Here is a 15,965-nt window from a genome sequence, read left to right on the forward strand (position 1 = left end):
TTCCCCTTAGATAAAATCTAATTCTGTTTGGTTGGAATTGACCAATCTGTCCTTCACCAGGGAACCCTATATCATTCCACCCAGGACCACAATAAAGTCATGTGCCCCTGGTCCTGCTGCTCTCTCTACAAGCATCCTGCCTTGACCTCCCTGTGCAGCCCCTAGAGTTGTGCAGTCTACTTCCTCTAAGCCCTGTTTGTAAAAACTTCATTTCAAATTTCCCAGCAGTCTTCTGTTGACCCAAGGCTCAGTTCACCATCTGATACCACAGGATTTCACTTAAGCATTATTTAATAACATCACAACAAAAATATATCTTCAATGGATACTACACAGTGATTTCACAAATGATTGGTAAAATGATTTAAATGAGGAAAATATGCCCATATCAATAAGTACTCCCAACAAATTTCAGACTGAGACTAGGAGAACAAAAGCAGAATAAAATTATCAGCTGATATAAATGTTGTGCTTACTAAAGGGCAGATAATACATTAGCAATTTTACATGCATTATCTCATATGATCCATATTGTTCTGCCAGGGAGGTGCCAACTAAAGGCATTTGTTCAAGGTCACATAGCCAGGAAATAGAGAAGTAGATAATCAAACTCTCATTATTCCCATTCCGGACACCTAAAAGTATGACAGGTTTCAATGCAACTAAACAATTACAATAAAAGATAAACTCTGTGGATAAGCTAAACTAACTCTTTGTATCTATTATTTCATATAAGCAATGTGTGAACAAGTGATCAATGACATATACCCAAGAAGACAAGTGAGCAGTTAACTCAATGACTTATATATAATTTCTTCTTGTGAACATATTCTCCCCATATTAGCTTCTGATCCAGCTGCAGGCCAAGGTAACGTGCTAATCTACCTTTTAAAATAAATGTAAATGGACTAGTAACATCGAAGGAAGATATATACTTAGTGTAAAGTATTTTTTTCAGAACTTCAGTATACACAGTGTGTGAATATGTGTATATATATATATGTATATCACTTCATCATGGGGAGGGTATAAATTTAGGATCATTCTGATTATTTAATAAATTATATGAAATAAAATTGATTCCTTTTTATTGCAATTATTCCATGTAGGATAATATAGGTTGAACTTTATGTATCCCAGTGATCTAAAGTCTCAGGTTTTGATTAGAAGCCACTTATATATCATACTTTCTTCCTGCCCTTTCTTCCTCACACTTTTCCTTCAGCCCTCCTTCAATTCCTTCACTCCACATTCAGAGTTTGAGAACTAACAATGTGCCAGCAATATGTTAAGTAATACAGATCTCATTTTCTATTTAGTTGGTCAGTTACCAAGACATTAATTTGAAAATAAGTTATTTACAAATCAGATATATCTAAATATGATCTCCTATAAGAAATATAATAACATTAGGAAAACTTTATGATCCCTTTGATTTATTTATGCAATATTCTGAAACAACAGTATGTGATATAATTGGAGAGAATATACAGAAAATACTCTCCTGCCTTCTGATCATAGCTCTTATGTTCACAGTATCTCTTAAATCCTTATAAGATCTTTTAACTTAGTTGCATGAGAGGAAAGGGGTTTCTGAAGACAACAGAACAAACAAAATAAACTTTTCCCCCAGTGCCCTTTAAATCATCCAAAATCTTTCAATACTTCATGGCAGTAGCTATAGTTTTAAATAAGTCCAATCTTGTAGCATGAGTATGGGCACTGGACCTGTGTCCAAAGGACTTAGTGAAATTCAGTGAAAAATAATTTAGTTCTGGACCAAAAAGGGTTATAAACATCCTCCTTAAATTTAACAAATTACCAGCTATCCAGAAAGTATAATGTATTGGCTTCTCTTCAAAAGAGCAACACCAATGCTGGCAACACGGCCAAATTCCTCCTTTCCTATATTCCCCTTTTCCTAGAGAAAATGATTAAAAGACCAAATTTCATGCCAGCTGGATGCTTAAGAGCGTCAAAGGTCTTCTGTCAGGACTCAGAACTTGATATGGCTTAGAAAACACTATGCTAATAGATAACCTCCTCAACATTATAAATCAAAGCCATATGACCACATTAAAATTCTATCAGCTAGTATCAATACTCTGTGGTTTATAAAGTACAGTTGACCTACCTCTGGGAGACAGTCAGAACGATACAAAAGTTAAGCTCTGGCTTGGGGAGTGTAGCTACTTTTCACAATTGAGATTATTCATCCTCAACAAATAGCCAGTTCTCTCTACCTCTGTATCTTTATTGATTTTATTTAATTGAAACCTTAGGAGAAAAGAAGAAATTCCATGAGTTGAGGCAGGAAAAGAAAAAATGCTAGAAGGTTACAATAGATATTTTGCTACCTTGAACTGTTCCTTCCTATTATCTGCTAATTATAATTGCAAACAGCAATAGCCTTCCTATATAATTTAAAATCTTAGATCTTCTGAAAACTATTAAATATATCTCAATAATCTTAAAACTGTACCTTACAATTGCATTACAAACTTTTTCTGATGAAACTTACAGTAAGAAATACATCTAAAATCTTGACAGAGTACAAACACACAGACATTAAAAAAAAAGTTTAATTGAATAAAACTTACCTTTACTATGTATAATGCTTTCCACCCTATTTTAGTTCAATTTATTTTAAAAAATACCTTTAGTAGCTAATACATTTTCTTCAAGACTCACTAATAGCTTGTATCCTGCAATTTAAAGATACTGAATGATTCCAATGTGTGTGTCTCAATCCAATAGGACTTCTGTAGGCATTACTTAAAGACAGAGACTATTGATAAATGGATTCAATAAAAAGTACTCAATGACAATAAGCCCACAGATCTATAGCAGCAATAAAGATACGACAATTATTAAAATTTGAAATAATTAATAAAGAACAAATACATTTAATATTAATATTTTGCTTATCCTTCCAAAAATTCATTAATTTAAAATATAGTGGAAGTTGGCTTGATATAGGCAAGGGTCAATATTAAGGCCCTAGAAATGGATGAAGAGTTATAAAGTTTACAAACCCAGGTGTTTTGCCAATCAAATTTAACACAGTATAAAAGAAAAATACTTGAACAAAACATCAAAAAACTTCTATTATTAAATTTCTCCAATATCTTATAAATTGTCACATTTTAGATATGGTGTACTAATTAATTAGTGTACCACCAGACTCCTCGGACCATGGGGATTCTCCAGGCAAGAATACTGTAGTGGGTTGCCATGGGATCTTCCTAGTGCAGGTATCAAACTCAGGTCTCCCACATTGCAGGCAGATTCTTTACCAGCTAAGTCACCAGGGATGACCAACAATACTGGAGTGGGTAGCCTATCCCTTTTCCAGGGGATCCTTCTGACTCAGGAATCGGGCAAGGGTCTCATGCACTGCAGACAGATTATCAACTGAGCTACCAGGGAAGTCCAATTAAAATCCAATTTGTTAATGACAGTGCCTATGTAGAAAAATGCTGGATTGTACTCTCTTAATAGCCTGGGAAGTTTGTTTCCATTGTTTGAAACACATAAAATATCTGACAAAAAAGCATGTGATCCCATTTAAAAATTCTTCTACAAAAGCAAGAAAGCAGGCAATACGATGCTCCAAAAAAAGAGCAATACATTTTGTTTATACATAGAAATGTCCATGACAATCTGTAATGGATCAACAAAGCTTTAAGAAAAATAAAATGCAGAAATGAGTCAAGTCCAACTTCTGTACCAACTCAGGAAAATCCTCTCTAAAGCATCCTTTCCGTCCCGTTCCGTCGCTCAGTCGTGTCCGACTCTTTGCGACCCCGTGGACTGTAGCCTACCAGGCTTCTCCGTCCATGGGATTCTCCAGGCAAGAATACTGGAGTGGGTTACCATTTCCTTCTCCAGGGGATCTTCCCGACCCAGGATTGAACCCGGGTCTCCCGCATTGGAGGCAGACACTTTAAACTCTGAGCCACCAGGGAAGCCCAAGGAAATCAATGCTGCATATTCATTGGAAGGACTGATGCTGAAGCAAAAGCTCAAATACTTTGGCCACTTGATGTAAAGAGCCGACTCACTGGAAAAGACCCTAATGCTGGGAAAGACTGAAGGCAGGAGGAGAAAGGGGTGAAAGAAAAGGAGATGGTTGGATGACATCACCAACTCCATGGACATGAGTTTGAGTAAACTCCAGGAGATGGTGAAGGGCAAGGAAGCCTGAAGTGCTGTAGTTCATGGGGTTGCAAAGAGTCAGGTACAATGTAGCAACTGAACAACTGTATTATTTATGGTTTAAAGTTACCATCTTTCCTGCAAAAATGTGGAGAAAAGCAGCAAAAGTAGGACTTTATGATGACTGCTCTTTATATGGGAGCCAGACATTTATATAATATCTTTTAGAAAGATGTTATTTTGAAGCATGTAAGGGGAAGGTCACTCCATCATCTAATACTCTGTTAAATGAGAGAGTAAAAAAAAAAAAAAAACAACTAATAAAGCTTCCCTTAGCTCTGCCATGTTAGAAATACGTTGTCTATAATGTTTTAGTGTATGACATTTTGAACAGGATATGGTAGAAAGGTGATCTGATTTCTAATCAAAAGTTTCAACTGGCTTGAGAGACTTATTTCTACACTGGTTACATGCACTGTTATGATCATACACTTCACATATTTCATAAGAAATTGGAAACTTTGATTTGCTCTTCAGGTATTAAGCTACAAAAAAGAAAGGTCTTTAATTCCTATTGATTTCAATAGTCAACACTGTAGGAATTAGTTCAACATTTTGATCACATATCCACAAACAGAGTTTAGCCCTAGTTTTCTTTTGCTCAGTCAAAAAAAAAAAAGATACAGCACTATTGATTCTTCCCAATTTATATTCATCAACTATTTTTCCCATTCATAGCATCGTATATTATTTATACTTCAATTAATTATTTAACATTATTTTTAATTAAAATGTGTATAATTGGTTTATTGTATTTGCCATAATCTGGGTGTGGACAATACCCCAAATATCCATCTTTCTTTTTTGCAATATACTCCAGTGTTATTATGGTTCTATTCTTGCCTCCTTAAACAACTACTACGTCCAGTGCTAGGAAGCAAATATTTATGTTACCATAAGCAATATTCAATATAGTTAAAAATCACTAAAACTATAACTTTTCAACATGTATTAATCAGGGTTCAATCAGAAAAATGTAAACCACTTTGAATATTTAAAACTTAGAGGATTTAATTCAGAGAATTGACTGCAAAAATGATGGAAAAGTTGACAAGAAGAACAGGTGACGGTAGGACAGCCCGACAGTTAGAACATTAGGAAACTACTACTACTCTTGGGATGGAAGAACACATGGGTGAAGCAGTATACAGAAGTCCAAGTTGGTTATCCAGTGGAAAATAGAGCAAAGAGGTTCCAGTGGGAGATGGAGACACTGCTGAACACTGCCCAAAGCAATGTCGGAGGGGAGAAACACCTTGGCCTCTCACTCATCATGTACTTCCATCTCCCAAAACTACCTACCACTGGACAACCACAGTCTGCAAACGGCTGACATGAAGAATGAGGGAATACAGCCTGGGGATTAGCTTCATTATCTATCTCCAATAGCTGAGCATAGCAGAAAGATAAAAGTTGGATCTGGTCAATAAGGCCCAGAAATGTCACTTACAGGATGTGAATAATTCTTCAAACATTTTGCAACTCAGGTATTTCAGAATTAATTTAGTTCATGGAACTATGTAATTGTAAATTCAACTATTTAAAATAAGTAGTTCATTAACATGCTTGTGCTCAAAGATTTATACAACCACATGGGTTAATTAGTTCTTCTGGACTAAAAAGACTAAAGAAAAATAAATAAATCCATCTGGAAAATTTTAAAATGCTATGTTGTTCTGTAATATAATGAATGATTATGTATTAATGTATCAAGTAGTGCCTCATGCTAATACAATCGTTCTACACATCACTACAGGTAACACTGTAGCATTTTATATCATATTTTGGAGCATATTTTTCCAAAATGACTCAGCATGACCATCTATTACCCCTTCTCTTTTGAAAAGAATGAGAAAAACCTCAGAATTTAAAAAAAAAACTGTTCAATAACACTCTTCAACTATTCAATAAGCATATAGGTTTTTAAATAATGCCTTAATGTTATAAATTACAAATACCTGTAGAGTTGAACAGTGTATTTGGAACACATAAATAGGTAGGAATGACTCAACAGATGAGTTTGAAGAGACTCTACCATTGAAGACACTCCTCAATGATATTAAAAAGTATAGTATAATTGAGGAATATTGCTGTTGACAATTCTACATTCTTATACATCATTTATTTTTTTGTATCCAATAGCATGCATTTCAAAACAAAACTAATTTAATGATGTCTAATCAAAAGGCAAATGAATTTAGCAAAGTCTGAGAAGTAATAAATACTTGTGATATCCATTTATAAATCTATTCGTAAGTTTTGTGACTTCCAATGGAAATAGCTTCTGTGTAAATGCACTCTATGTTCTGTGATTGAAGCAAAAGTCTTTTGCCCTATTACAATATCATTATTAGGATCTCATATAACTTTCACCGAAATCTATTGCATTAAAATGACAAAGTTATGTTCAACTTTGTTAACATAAAAGAAGATATCACATTTAAGAAAAGAATCTCTCTTCCTTCCTTTGATTAAAGGATGACAAGTAGAGAATAGGGTATTTTGAATTCATATCAGGATGGCAGCTTAAAATGTACAAAATTCATAGACGAGTTGAAGTAGAAAGAGATGAAAGAACTCGCTTAAAGATGACATGTCTTTTTAAAAACTGGGAGGATATAAATGAGGTTGTTCCTTGTATTGTCTCAAAAGAATATTAAATGTTTTTGGACATGTCAACATAACTGTATTTGTTAATAAGGTAAGAATAAAGTGACTGATTCACATTAAAGCAGCTGCAAAACTACAAAAAAGAAAAAGTCATCTGAAATTTATGTATTAAGCCAGAGCAGAGTTATATTCTCCTTGGTTTTCTAGATCTAGAAACACTGGGTCCTAATGCATGACCAGTGTGGTTCTCGAATGTCCTATTCTTTGCTACATCAACTGATGAAACATCAACTCACATCTTCCAGGTACTACAAAATACAATTTGAAGACTAGAGAAAAAGTTCATTTCTCCATATACAGATTAACAAGTTCTATTAAGTATAAAATATCAATAAGTAGCAAATGTCATAGCAATCTAATATCTAGTATCTCAAAATTTAGTGAAAACGTTCATTTGTATTGGTAGCAAATTACAATGTGCTCCAGACATTTATGCATTTATTTAAAGTAAGGGAGGTACCAAGTGTTATTGTATTGAATAGATGCATCATTAAATACTTCAACAAGAATGTCCAAATACCTCAAGTGAATCCTTCAGAGATTTATCAGTGAATATCATTATTAGACATAAGGGACATTTTGACATTTAATATATTGCTTCACTAACCTTAAGAGGCAAAGTTAAAATGATAAGAATGTTGAGATTATTAAATGGAACTTCATTATAAGTCTTCTAATCCAAACAGAGAAGGTGATTTATAGAATGATAGGTATAGTTGGTGGATCACAGAATGGATTCCCTTTTGTATGATAACAAAATGTGAGAAAAGGTTTGCTTTTCTTGATTCTTTTCTCTAAAACAGACACTCTGGCATTTAGGAGATAGAAATGTATCATCTGACCTTTAAACTTCTGTTTCATTAATGTAACCACAAAAGACAGAGTCACTGATCGACACATTTGCACTTTCAGGCCTTTAGCACTTAGAGTTCTTTGATAACTGTTATGCCACTATTTGCTTTTTATGAGATACTTGGAGGAATATGTTACATTAAAAATAGAGTAGAACATGTAACACATAATAAACAATATCAAATAATTCAGTAAAGTGTTCTCTTGAGTACTAGATTTCTGTACTTTGATGTGAAGGCGTGTTTGTATGAGGGAAGATTTTGCTTTGTTTGTTTTGTTTTCTAATGAATCAGATAATTACACCAAATACAATTCCAAGTATCCAGAGTGAAAACATAAACTATAACTCTGTGACATTACTTTTGATGAAAAATATCTCACCTGACTTACACTCAAATAGTCCTTAACCTCTTCTGTACTGGTCTATGAACAGAGTAAATACCAGTTGCAGGAAAAATAACTGATGCAATTTAACAGTTTTTTAAGAGAGAGAGGGCTTCTTTTAACTCTATATGTTAAAAGTGTTTAAAACCTATGGTCAATGTAAAAAGATAAAAAATGGAATCAGTCCCTAGAGAATTCTAGAATTACTGTAAACTAATTACTTTGAGTAAAAAGTAACGCGGATCAGATTTGTTTCATATTACAAAAAAAAAAAGAAAGATTCTGTTTATTTTTTAAGAAAACTGTAATTGGGTAGAAACATTTTTCAAAAGAAACAGAGGTATCATTCTCTTTAAAAAGTTTAAAAGTCAAAAGTTCTCTAAACTAAGATACGGCAAAATTCAGGACACAGCGTATAAATGGATGAGGCAGGTGCACACAAGTAAACAAGGACTGCACCAAACCAACCAAACTGGCAAAATATTGCTGCCGCTAGTTAGAGAAGCTTCACGATTGGCAGCAATGAATGAACTAAACATAGGTCTCCTAGAAGCAGACCATGAGTTCAGCTATTTTAATGAGCAGTAGTATTCATTAGATTATTCCTTAATAATAATAACCGAAGATATACCACCAAGAGACAAGGAGTCTATCAAATCCTTTAGATTGAAAATGTTAATGCTCATTACAAATAGGCAATATGCTACTACAGTCATATAGATTGCAGTTCCCATGATATGTGTTTGCAGGCTCTAAAGACAGCACTTCATCCTTACCACTGTTGTTTAAACTTCCAAAACAAACTAATGTAAAGAATATTACCAAGGGTTTAATTTATATCCTCAGTGTGACCAAAAGTTCATCTCTTTTACCAGCAATGAGAGGCATTTTACTAAGTGACAACAAACTGTTACTTTTGTACACATCCAGTGGCATTGTGTTTACAGTAGAGATATACACTATATACTAGTGTCTATTAGAAACTGTAACAGTATTCTACATGAATTTGGACTCATAAGCCTATTTAAGAAGGTGTAATCGTTTACCACACCCAGATCCAAGATCATTAAATTTACAATATATTGCATGTTTCAAATAAAACATAGCCCTCTCTGTTTCACCTTAAACATGCCACAGACACTGATTTTCTGCAATCTATACTTATAAGCCAGCTACCACCCAGTGGAGAGAAAGGATATCTTTCAGGGAGATTTCAGGATCTATGTCAGGTGGGGGTGTCACAGGCAGAAGGGAGGGCAATGGGAAATGAAGGAATAAGGGTGTTTAGCCTTGTTTAGATCTAAGCACTGCTGATCATCAATTTATATTTTCACAGGAGAAAAAACGTTACCAGACTCTTACAGCAATGTTGTTTATAGATAGAATTAGGCTACGAATGTTCATTACTGACAAAACATTTCAATGCCCAAGCTTGGGGAAAAGAAGGGAAGAAGGAAGAGTGAGAAAAAGAAGCAAGACTTAAAATGAAAAAAGGGAGGAAAAGGGAAAGATTGAGGGGATAGAGAGTAGCAGAGAGAGGGAGAGACTGTGTATACATGTGTGAGTGACAATGTGTGGAACAGTGAAGGAGCGAGCTGGTGCCTTTTAGAGAGTACAAGAGAATCTGAATGTGAAAGTGGTTGTTAGGGAGAGTGTGGAAGTGCCAGCATGTATGAGAATGTGAAACAGAGAATATGTGAGGGAGTGTTGTTATGAAAAAGAGATTTGTGAGGGTGAGAAAATGGAACTGCAAGGGGTTGTAGGGAGCACACATGTGTGTGTGTGACAGGGATGGGAAACAATATGGGGAAAGAGATGGGAAATGTGAGTCAAAAGAGGGAGAGACAGAAGTCAAGCTCGCAGAACAGGGATATTAATGAGAAAGAAAAACGAAGAATGGAGAAAGGCAGAGAATGGAAGAAAGTGTATTAAATAAAAGGATCAGAAATTAGAGTGATGGAGATGAAAAAGAAAACATGAGGTGAAAAAAGAATGGGAGGAAAAACAGAAAAGCAATAAAAAGAGGTAATGGATGGAAAAGAGTAAGGAGGGAAACTGGAAAAAAACATAAAAACAAAACGAAGGAAGGGAAAAAAGGGGGGCGGGGGACAAAGCGATAAGAGGGAAGAAAGAAAGCTGAAAAGGGAGAAATTGAGCCTAAGTGTCCAAGTGAGAGGGAAAATACACGGGAGCTGGGAGCCAGCAGTTGGAAAAAGTCGCTTAGGTTACAGTAAAATAGAAACAAACCTGATAAACTTGTCAGACTCTCCAAGAGTACCCCAGGACAGTAAAACAGAGACCTTGTGAACTGAGTTTCCAAGTGGCACCGACCCCTCCTAAACCTCACACTTCACTCATCTCAGGGCTACTTGGCGTTCCGGCAAAGTGCTTAAGCATCACCAGTTCCGTTTGCCACCTGCCCCAGAGTAAAGGGGCCACGACTCCAGGCAGAATCAGCACCTGGACTTCCTGAAATGCGGTCTTTTTGATAGTGATCACCACCAGCATCTTTACTTGGTTTTAAAAGACCGCAAGAAAGGTGGAGAGACAGACAGACACACTGAGACAAGTACGAAAAGCACGACGTTCCTCCTACCTAAGCACCGCCGTGTCCCCTTTTCTGACCATCATGTTGTCCACAGCCGCCCAGGGGAAGTCCACACTCTGTCCAGCCGGGAGGCAGGAGGGTAGCAGGCAGCACAGGCTGAGGAGCACCGCCGCCAGCCACTGGTTCGAGCAACAAGCACCCTGCACCAACAGCATCATGTCCATCCCTGCTAGGGCTGCTCACTCTCCAGCAGCTTTCAGCTCGCACTCCCCCACCCCCTGGTGCTGGCGAGTCTTCCCAGGAACCAGGCGGCGCGCCACAGGATTTTTTTTCCCCTTCTTCTTTTTTGCCCCCCTTTCTTCTTCTTTTTTTTATTCTTTTTAATTTGGTGGGTGGGTGAGTTTCTTTTCTTTCTCCCCCCACCCCGCCACCTAGTTGTTGGGTGTTGTTTCTCTCTTTTTTGCCTCCCCTCCTCTTAGCTTTCCCTCCCTCCCTCCCCTCCCACCCCCTAGCACCACTCTACACCTCCTCTCGGTTGCTTTTGGCCGAGTCCGGAGTGTGTCTATTTCTCCGGCGGCTCGCGCACTATCTAGCGAGGAGTGGAGCGCGCCGGCGAGTGAGGGAGGAGGCGCGGCGACGGCGGAGGCAGGGCGATCGGCGGCGGAGGCTGCAATAGCGGCAGCAACAGCAGCCGAAGCAGCGCGGAGCGCAGCGGCGGCCGGCGGCCCCCGGGCTCGCGCGCGTTGCCAAGCGGCCGTTTCCTTAGCAACCCCGCCCGGGGACTGAGGATGCAGCAGGGAGGGGGAAATGAAGTGGCGGGGGGGTGGGGGGGCAGAAAGAAAACGGAAAAAAAATCAGGAAGAAGTGTATTATTATACAAACTGAGAGAAGAAAAAAAAAGAGAGAGAGAGACATTGGAGACAGAACGCTTCCCTTCCTGTCGTACGCACTAGAGTGATGCTTTGCTAGAAAAGTCTCCGCGTCGGGGCTGAGGTGAAGAAAGCAGAGCGGCGCTTTGCTTTCCCTCTCCGGTGCGTTTTACCTCTTGAGGCACCGTAACTTTTAAGTCCTCCAAGTTGTGGTAGGCGCCATCATGACGCCAGGGACTGTGAGGTTTTGTTGTGTTTTGTTTTTTTTTTTTCCCATCTTGCCCGAGCGACCGCCCTATAGTTGACTCTTTACCTCTTTTCGGAAATAGGTAGGGACGGTGGCGGGGGTACTGTTTTTTTGAGGGGACAGGAGGGTGGGGGTGCTTGCAAAGCCTAGGGTAGAGCAGCTGGCGTGTCTACTGGGTCAGTCGCTAAGGACTGGAAGGCGGTCCCCCTCCACCCCCGACCCCATGCATGTTGACACTAAATTGTGTGTGTGTGTGTGTGTGTGTGTCTGTGCCAGGTATGGTCAGAGCGGAGAGTGCGCGGATGTGTGTGTGTAGTAAGCGCGCTCCTGTAATGCGCGCGAATCGTGCACAAGGGGCCTGTGCGCGTGCGGCACGCAGGCGCGCTGGGAGGGACAGGGTGGGTCTTGACGGGATGGAGTCGGGAAGAGACTGCAATCAAGTATTTTAATTGTGTACAGCCAGGCAGTCATGTTATGTAAGAGGGAGCTTAACCCGTTTGAGCCTATCAGGCGGAATGATCAGCGCATTCGAATCTAGGTAGGGCAAAGTTACGGGGTTTAACGAGTCAAAGGTTTATATCATTTAACAGCCTCTAAACGGGGTTGGACAGGCTTCCGACTCCGGGGGCCGGGGGTGGCGGGGGGCAGAGCGGTTACCCTCTCTTCCTCTGCCGCCGCATCCCCTTAGCCGCTTGCCCCGCCGCTGCGAGCCGCTGTCCAGGACCGAGGCACACTGTGGATGGTGGGCATGGGGCCACCCCCTACCCTTTATTTACTTCTTCCCTTCTTGAACTCCTGTCCAGGCTGGCGAGCCTTTAGCTATTCTGAGCCATTTGCAGATCAATGCGAGAACGGAGGCTAGAGTCAATAGCAGTTACGCCAGTCAATCTTGTTCAGAGAGGAGTTTGGGAAGTAGGGCAGGGAAGTGAAAAAGAGAAACAAGTAATTAAAAAATATGGTTACCCCTCCCCTTCCTCCAGCCCTATCCCCCGCCGTAAGCAGTCTTTGAAGATTTTCTTCGCCTAGCCCCAGCCCTTCCTCCCTTGGAGGAAATAAATACCGCAAAACCTCACACATCCCTAACTCGTTTTCCGTAATGCTAGCAGGGTCCTCTGGCAAAGCGCACAGAAGCAATAATCTCTGCAGGGGTCAGCATCCGGCTGCCTCCCCAGACTGAGCTCTTTAAGAGGCAGGCAGGGAGTCGTTTTGCTTGGCGGTAGCGGTGCTCACGGTGATTTTTATCGCAGTGCATGAGGATATATGGGGAAAGGGAAGGATTCCCATCACCTGAGACCACCCAGACTGACTGATCGAAGAGCCTCTAGCCAGCATCACCTCCCTGCTGAAGTGACACTCGAAAGCCCCCCGAAACGCTTGCAGCGGGAGTTACTTATGTTATTAGTATTCAAGCTTAACTCTCAAATCCGTCTCGGAAATTGAGAGTGCAACAGTATTCAACCGCATTTTGAAACATCAATAAATGTTAGTCTTTTGCGGATGAATGAAAACATTTTCTTTACCGTCTGGTATGCTAGGGAAATAATCGTCAAATGACAGACTCTTGCTAATATTGATGCCAAATACCTAGGTAACACTGTCATCTTGTTAACTGCGTTTTTCTCTCCTGCGTGATACACTGATGGATAAAGCCTAAAATTATCTAGGGCAAACCGGGGATTAGAAGAATCGGCATGCCGTATATATGGGCAAAACTTCGCAATATTATTATTTTCATAGAAAATATCTGGATTCCATTGAAGAGAAGCAGAAGGCACGGCGGCTTCCGGCGTTGTGACTCAGTTTAGTGCTATTTTATGCAGGGATGGGGGTGCCAGCGTTTCTAGTGCAAGCTATGAAAAGCATCCTTTTGTAACCGCTGTTTCCCAGAGATCTGACATCTTCGGGGCGGGGGTGGCGGGGAGGAGAAGGGGGTATCTGTGACCAGAGATGGAGCTATGCAGCAGTTTTAATATGTACAACAACCCTTCAGGGTTGTGAAAGGAAACTGGGACCACTTCTGTTTAAAGGCAAAGAGTTTATTTTCTTTATTTCTAGTTTTTAGTTCAACTTCCAGTCACTGATCACAAAGAACTTAAATCTCACAAATCCCATCCAAAGGAAACAGTAACTGAGCCTAGTTTATAGATTCATGGACTGCTGGAAAGCTTATTTACATGTGCATCACTATTATTTAAAGTGAGTGCAAGAATGCTGAGTGGGGCAGCCTTATTCCTGCTTGTAATTTTGTTGTCCTTTTGACCAGGGAGGAAAATTACTTTAAAAGCGCTTATTACTTTATTTTTTCCTTAACCTTTCTATGGGCGTATATCTGAGAGGATTTTACAGGGTTTCTAGTATTTGCTTTTGAGGTCCTAGATTTCTTTCAAGCAGAGACTTAAATCCTGTAAGTCTTAGCTCCTGAGAGAGAACCACAAGAAAAACAAACAACAGCAAATGACAAAAAAAAAAAACAAAACAAACAAAACACCTCTAAGTTCAGCTAGCACATAGTTATTTAGCGGATTTTTTTTCTTTTTTAAGTATCAGAATAGGTAACAGCATTGTTGAAACATTTTAGATGGTGAGGGTTGGAGTGGGTGTAGTAGGGTATTCATTTGGTAAGAGATTTTAGGAATTGACATTGGCTTGAATTCCTACTATTATTTCCTGTTGCATCAAGTACCCTTACTTTGCTTTCAAAGCTAAACTTCTAATATTTGAAGAAACATGATGACCAATATGGAAGGAGGAAGGTGGAGCCTGACTTTGCTAATTGATTATGCCTTTAACTAGACTGATTTACACCCCTGTTTTTCATGTCCTCTGAATTCAGGTATGTTGGAAGAGTAATGTAATAAGGAAGCTTCTTATGCTTCTTTAGTTCAGTAAGCTTGATTTTTAATTGACAGTGTAAATGAGATTGTTATTTTGAAAAAAATATATAAATTCACATTTGTTTTCTGATAGTGTGTAAACCCAGATACATTTTTCATGCTATCACTGTGTGGGCATGAGGAATTTTAGGCAAGACAGGTCCCAGGAGCTAATCAGAGCTAATGAGAGCATTTGTAATTCCTGAAAGAGTGGGTCAGGCAGCCCTTTTAAACAGGACATAGGAATAATAGCTCTCTAACTTGGGTCATAATTGAGTCTCTATTTGAATCAAGCTGGTTTAAGTTTGGAGCACCTTGCCAACTTAAGTTGACCTGTGGTGGTTTGCAGCTTGGTATGAGAAACTACCAACCCTGGGAAATTTTTCATGGCGGGGGCTGGGGAAGGGGAATATTTCTTTATAGAAAGTTTTCTCGACCTAGGTGGGTTTTTTTTTTCTTAATTGAAGTATAGTTGATTTGCATTACTGTGTTGATTTCAGATGTGCAGCAGTGATGTAACGTAGACACTTTTAATATGTTGGACCAGGTAGTTCTTTGTTGTAGAGACTGCCCTAGCATTGGAAAATGTTTAGCAGCAACCCAGGCCTCTGCTCACTAGATGCCAATAGCATTGGTAGATGCCAGTACTTCTGATAACTAAAATTTCTTCAGAGGTTGCTAAATGCTTTGTGGACCAGGGTAGAGGGGTGTGGTAAAAAATACCCCAGTTGAGACACACTTCATTATAGGTTACATTTCTAAAAATATATACCATCTGGTGCTTTTCAAGTAAAATAATAAAGCAGATTGCAGTCAAAATGAAAGTGTTTTATTTGAACTCCATAGCTACAAAATAGATCTTCCTCATCATCAATTCGGTCTCTGCATTTCCATGCTATATGACTGAGTATCCAAACTAAGTGGAGGTATAATTAATTTAATGGCTGACTGTAAATATCTTTCCATGTCTCCATTAGAATACTTTTATTTATCAGAGTTGAATGGATATTTCTCACTTTTAAAAGAAACTGACATTTTGTGGTTGTTTAAATAAAAATATAAATCAATGGGGTGAGCTTCTTTTGGGCAAGAACTAACTTAAATCTTTATATTGTTTACATAATGACAGCTACAGGGTATGCACTCAGGAAACGGCTATTAAATAAAGGAGAGGAAAAACAAAGTAATTTCCCTTTTGAATAACTCTATGTAAAAATCTTTTATTCCTTCACTTACCTTTTTTTTTTTTTCTTCATCTCATCTATTAAATACCACCAGCCTTGATGGTAAGCAAAGAGGTAAGA

At 38.8% G+C, this 15,965-nt stretch overlaps 1 protein-coding gene across 1 annotated transcript in view; it reads right to left on the reverse strand.

Moving 5' to 3' along the window:
- The window catches only part of NEGR1 (neuronal growth regulator 1), an 836,423-nt gene extending 825,443 nt beyond the window's left edge, over positions 1-10,980 (reverse strand). The window contains exon 1 of the mRNA XM_055402982.2: positions 10,721-10,980. Within this exon, the coding sequence (XP_055258957.2) occupies positions 10,721-10,896 (176 nt within the window). The 5' untranslated portion in view covers positions 10,897-10,980. The remainder of the gene's footprint in view (positions 1-10,720) is intronic.
- Between the last annotated feature and the right edge of the window lie 4,985 nt (positions 10,981-15,965).

The sequence above is a fragment of the Moschus berezovskii genome, chromosome 4 (assembly GCF_049115385.1).
Source record: "Moschus berezovskii isolate FMDL1 chromosome 4, NW_MosBer_1.0, whole genome shotgun sequence".
Taxonomy (NCBI): Eukaryota; Metazoa; Chordata; class Mammalia; order Artiodactyla; family Moschidae; genus Moschus; species Moschus berezovskii.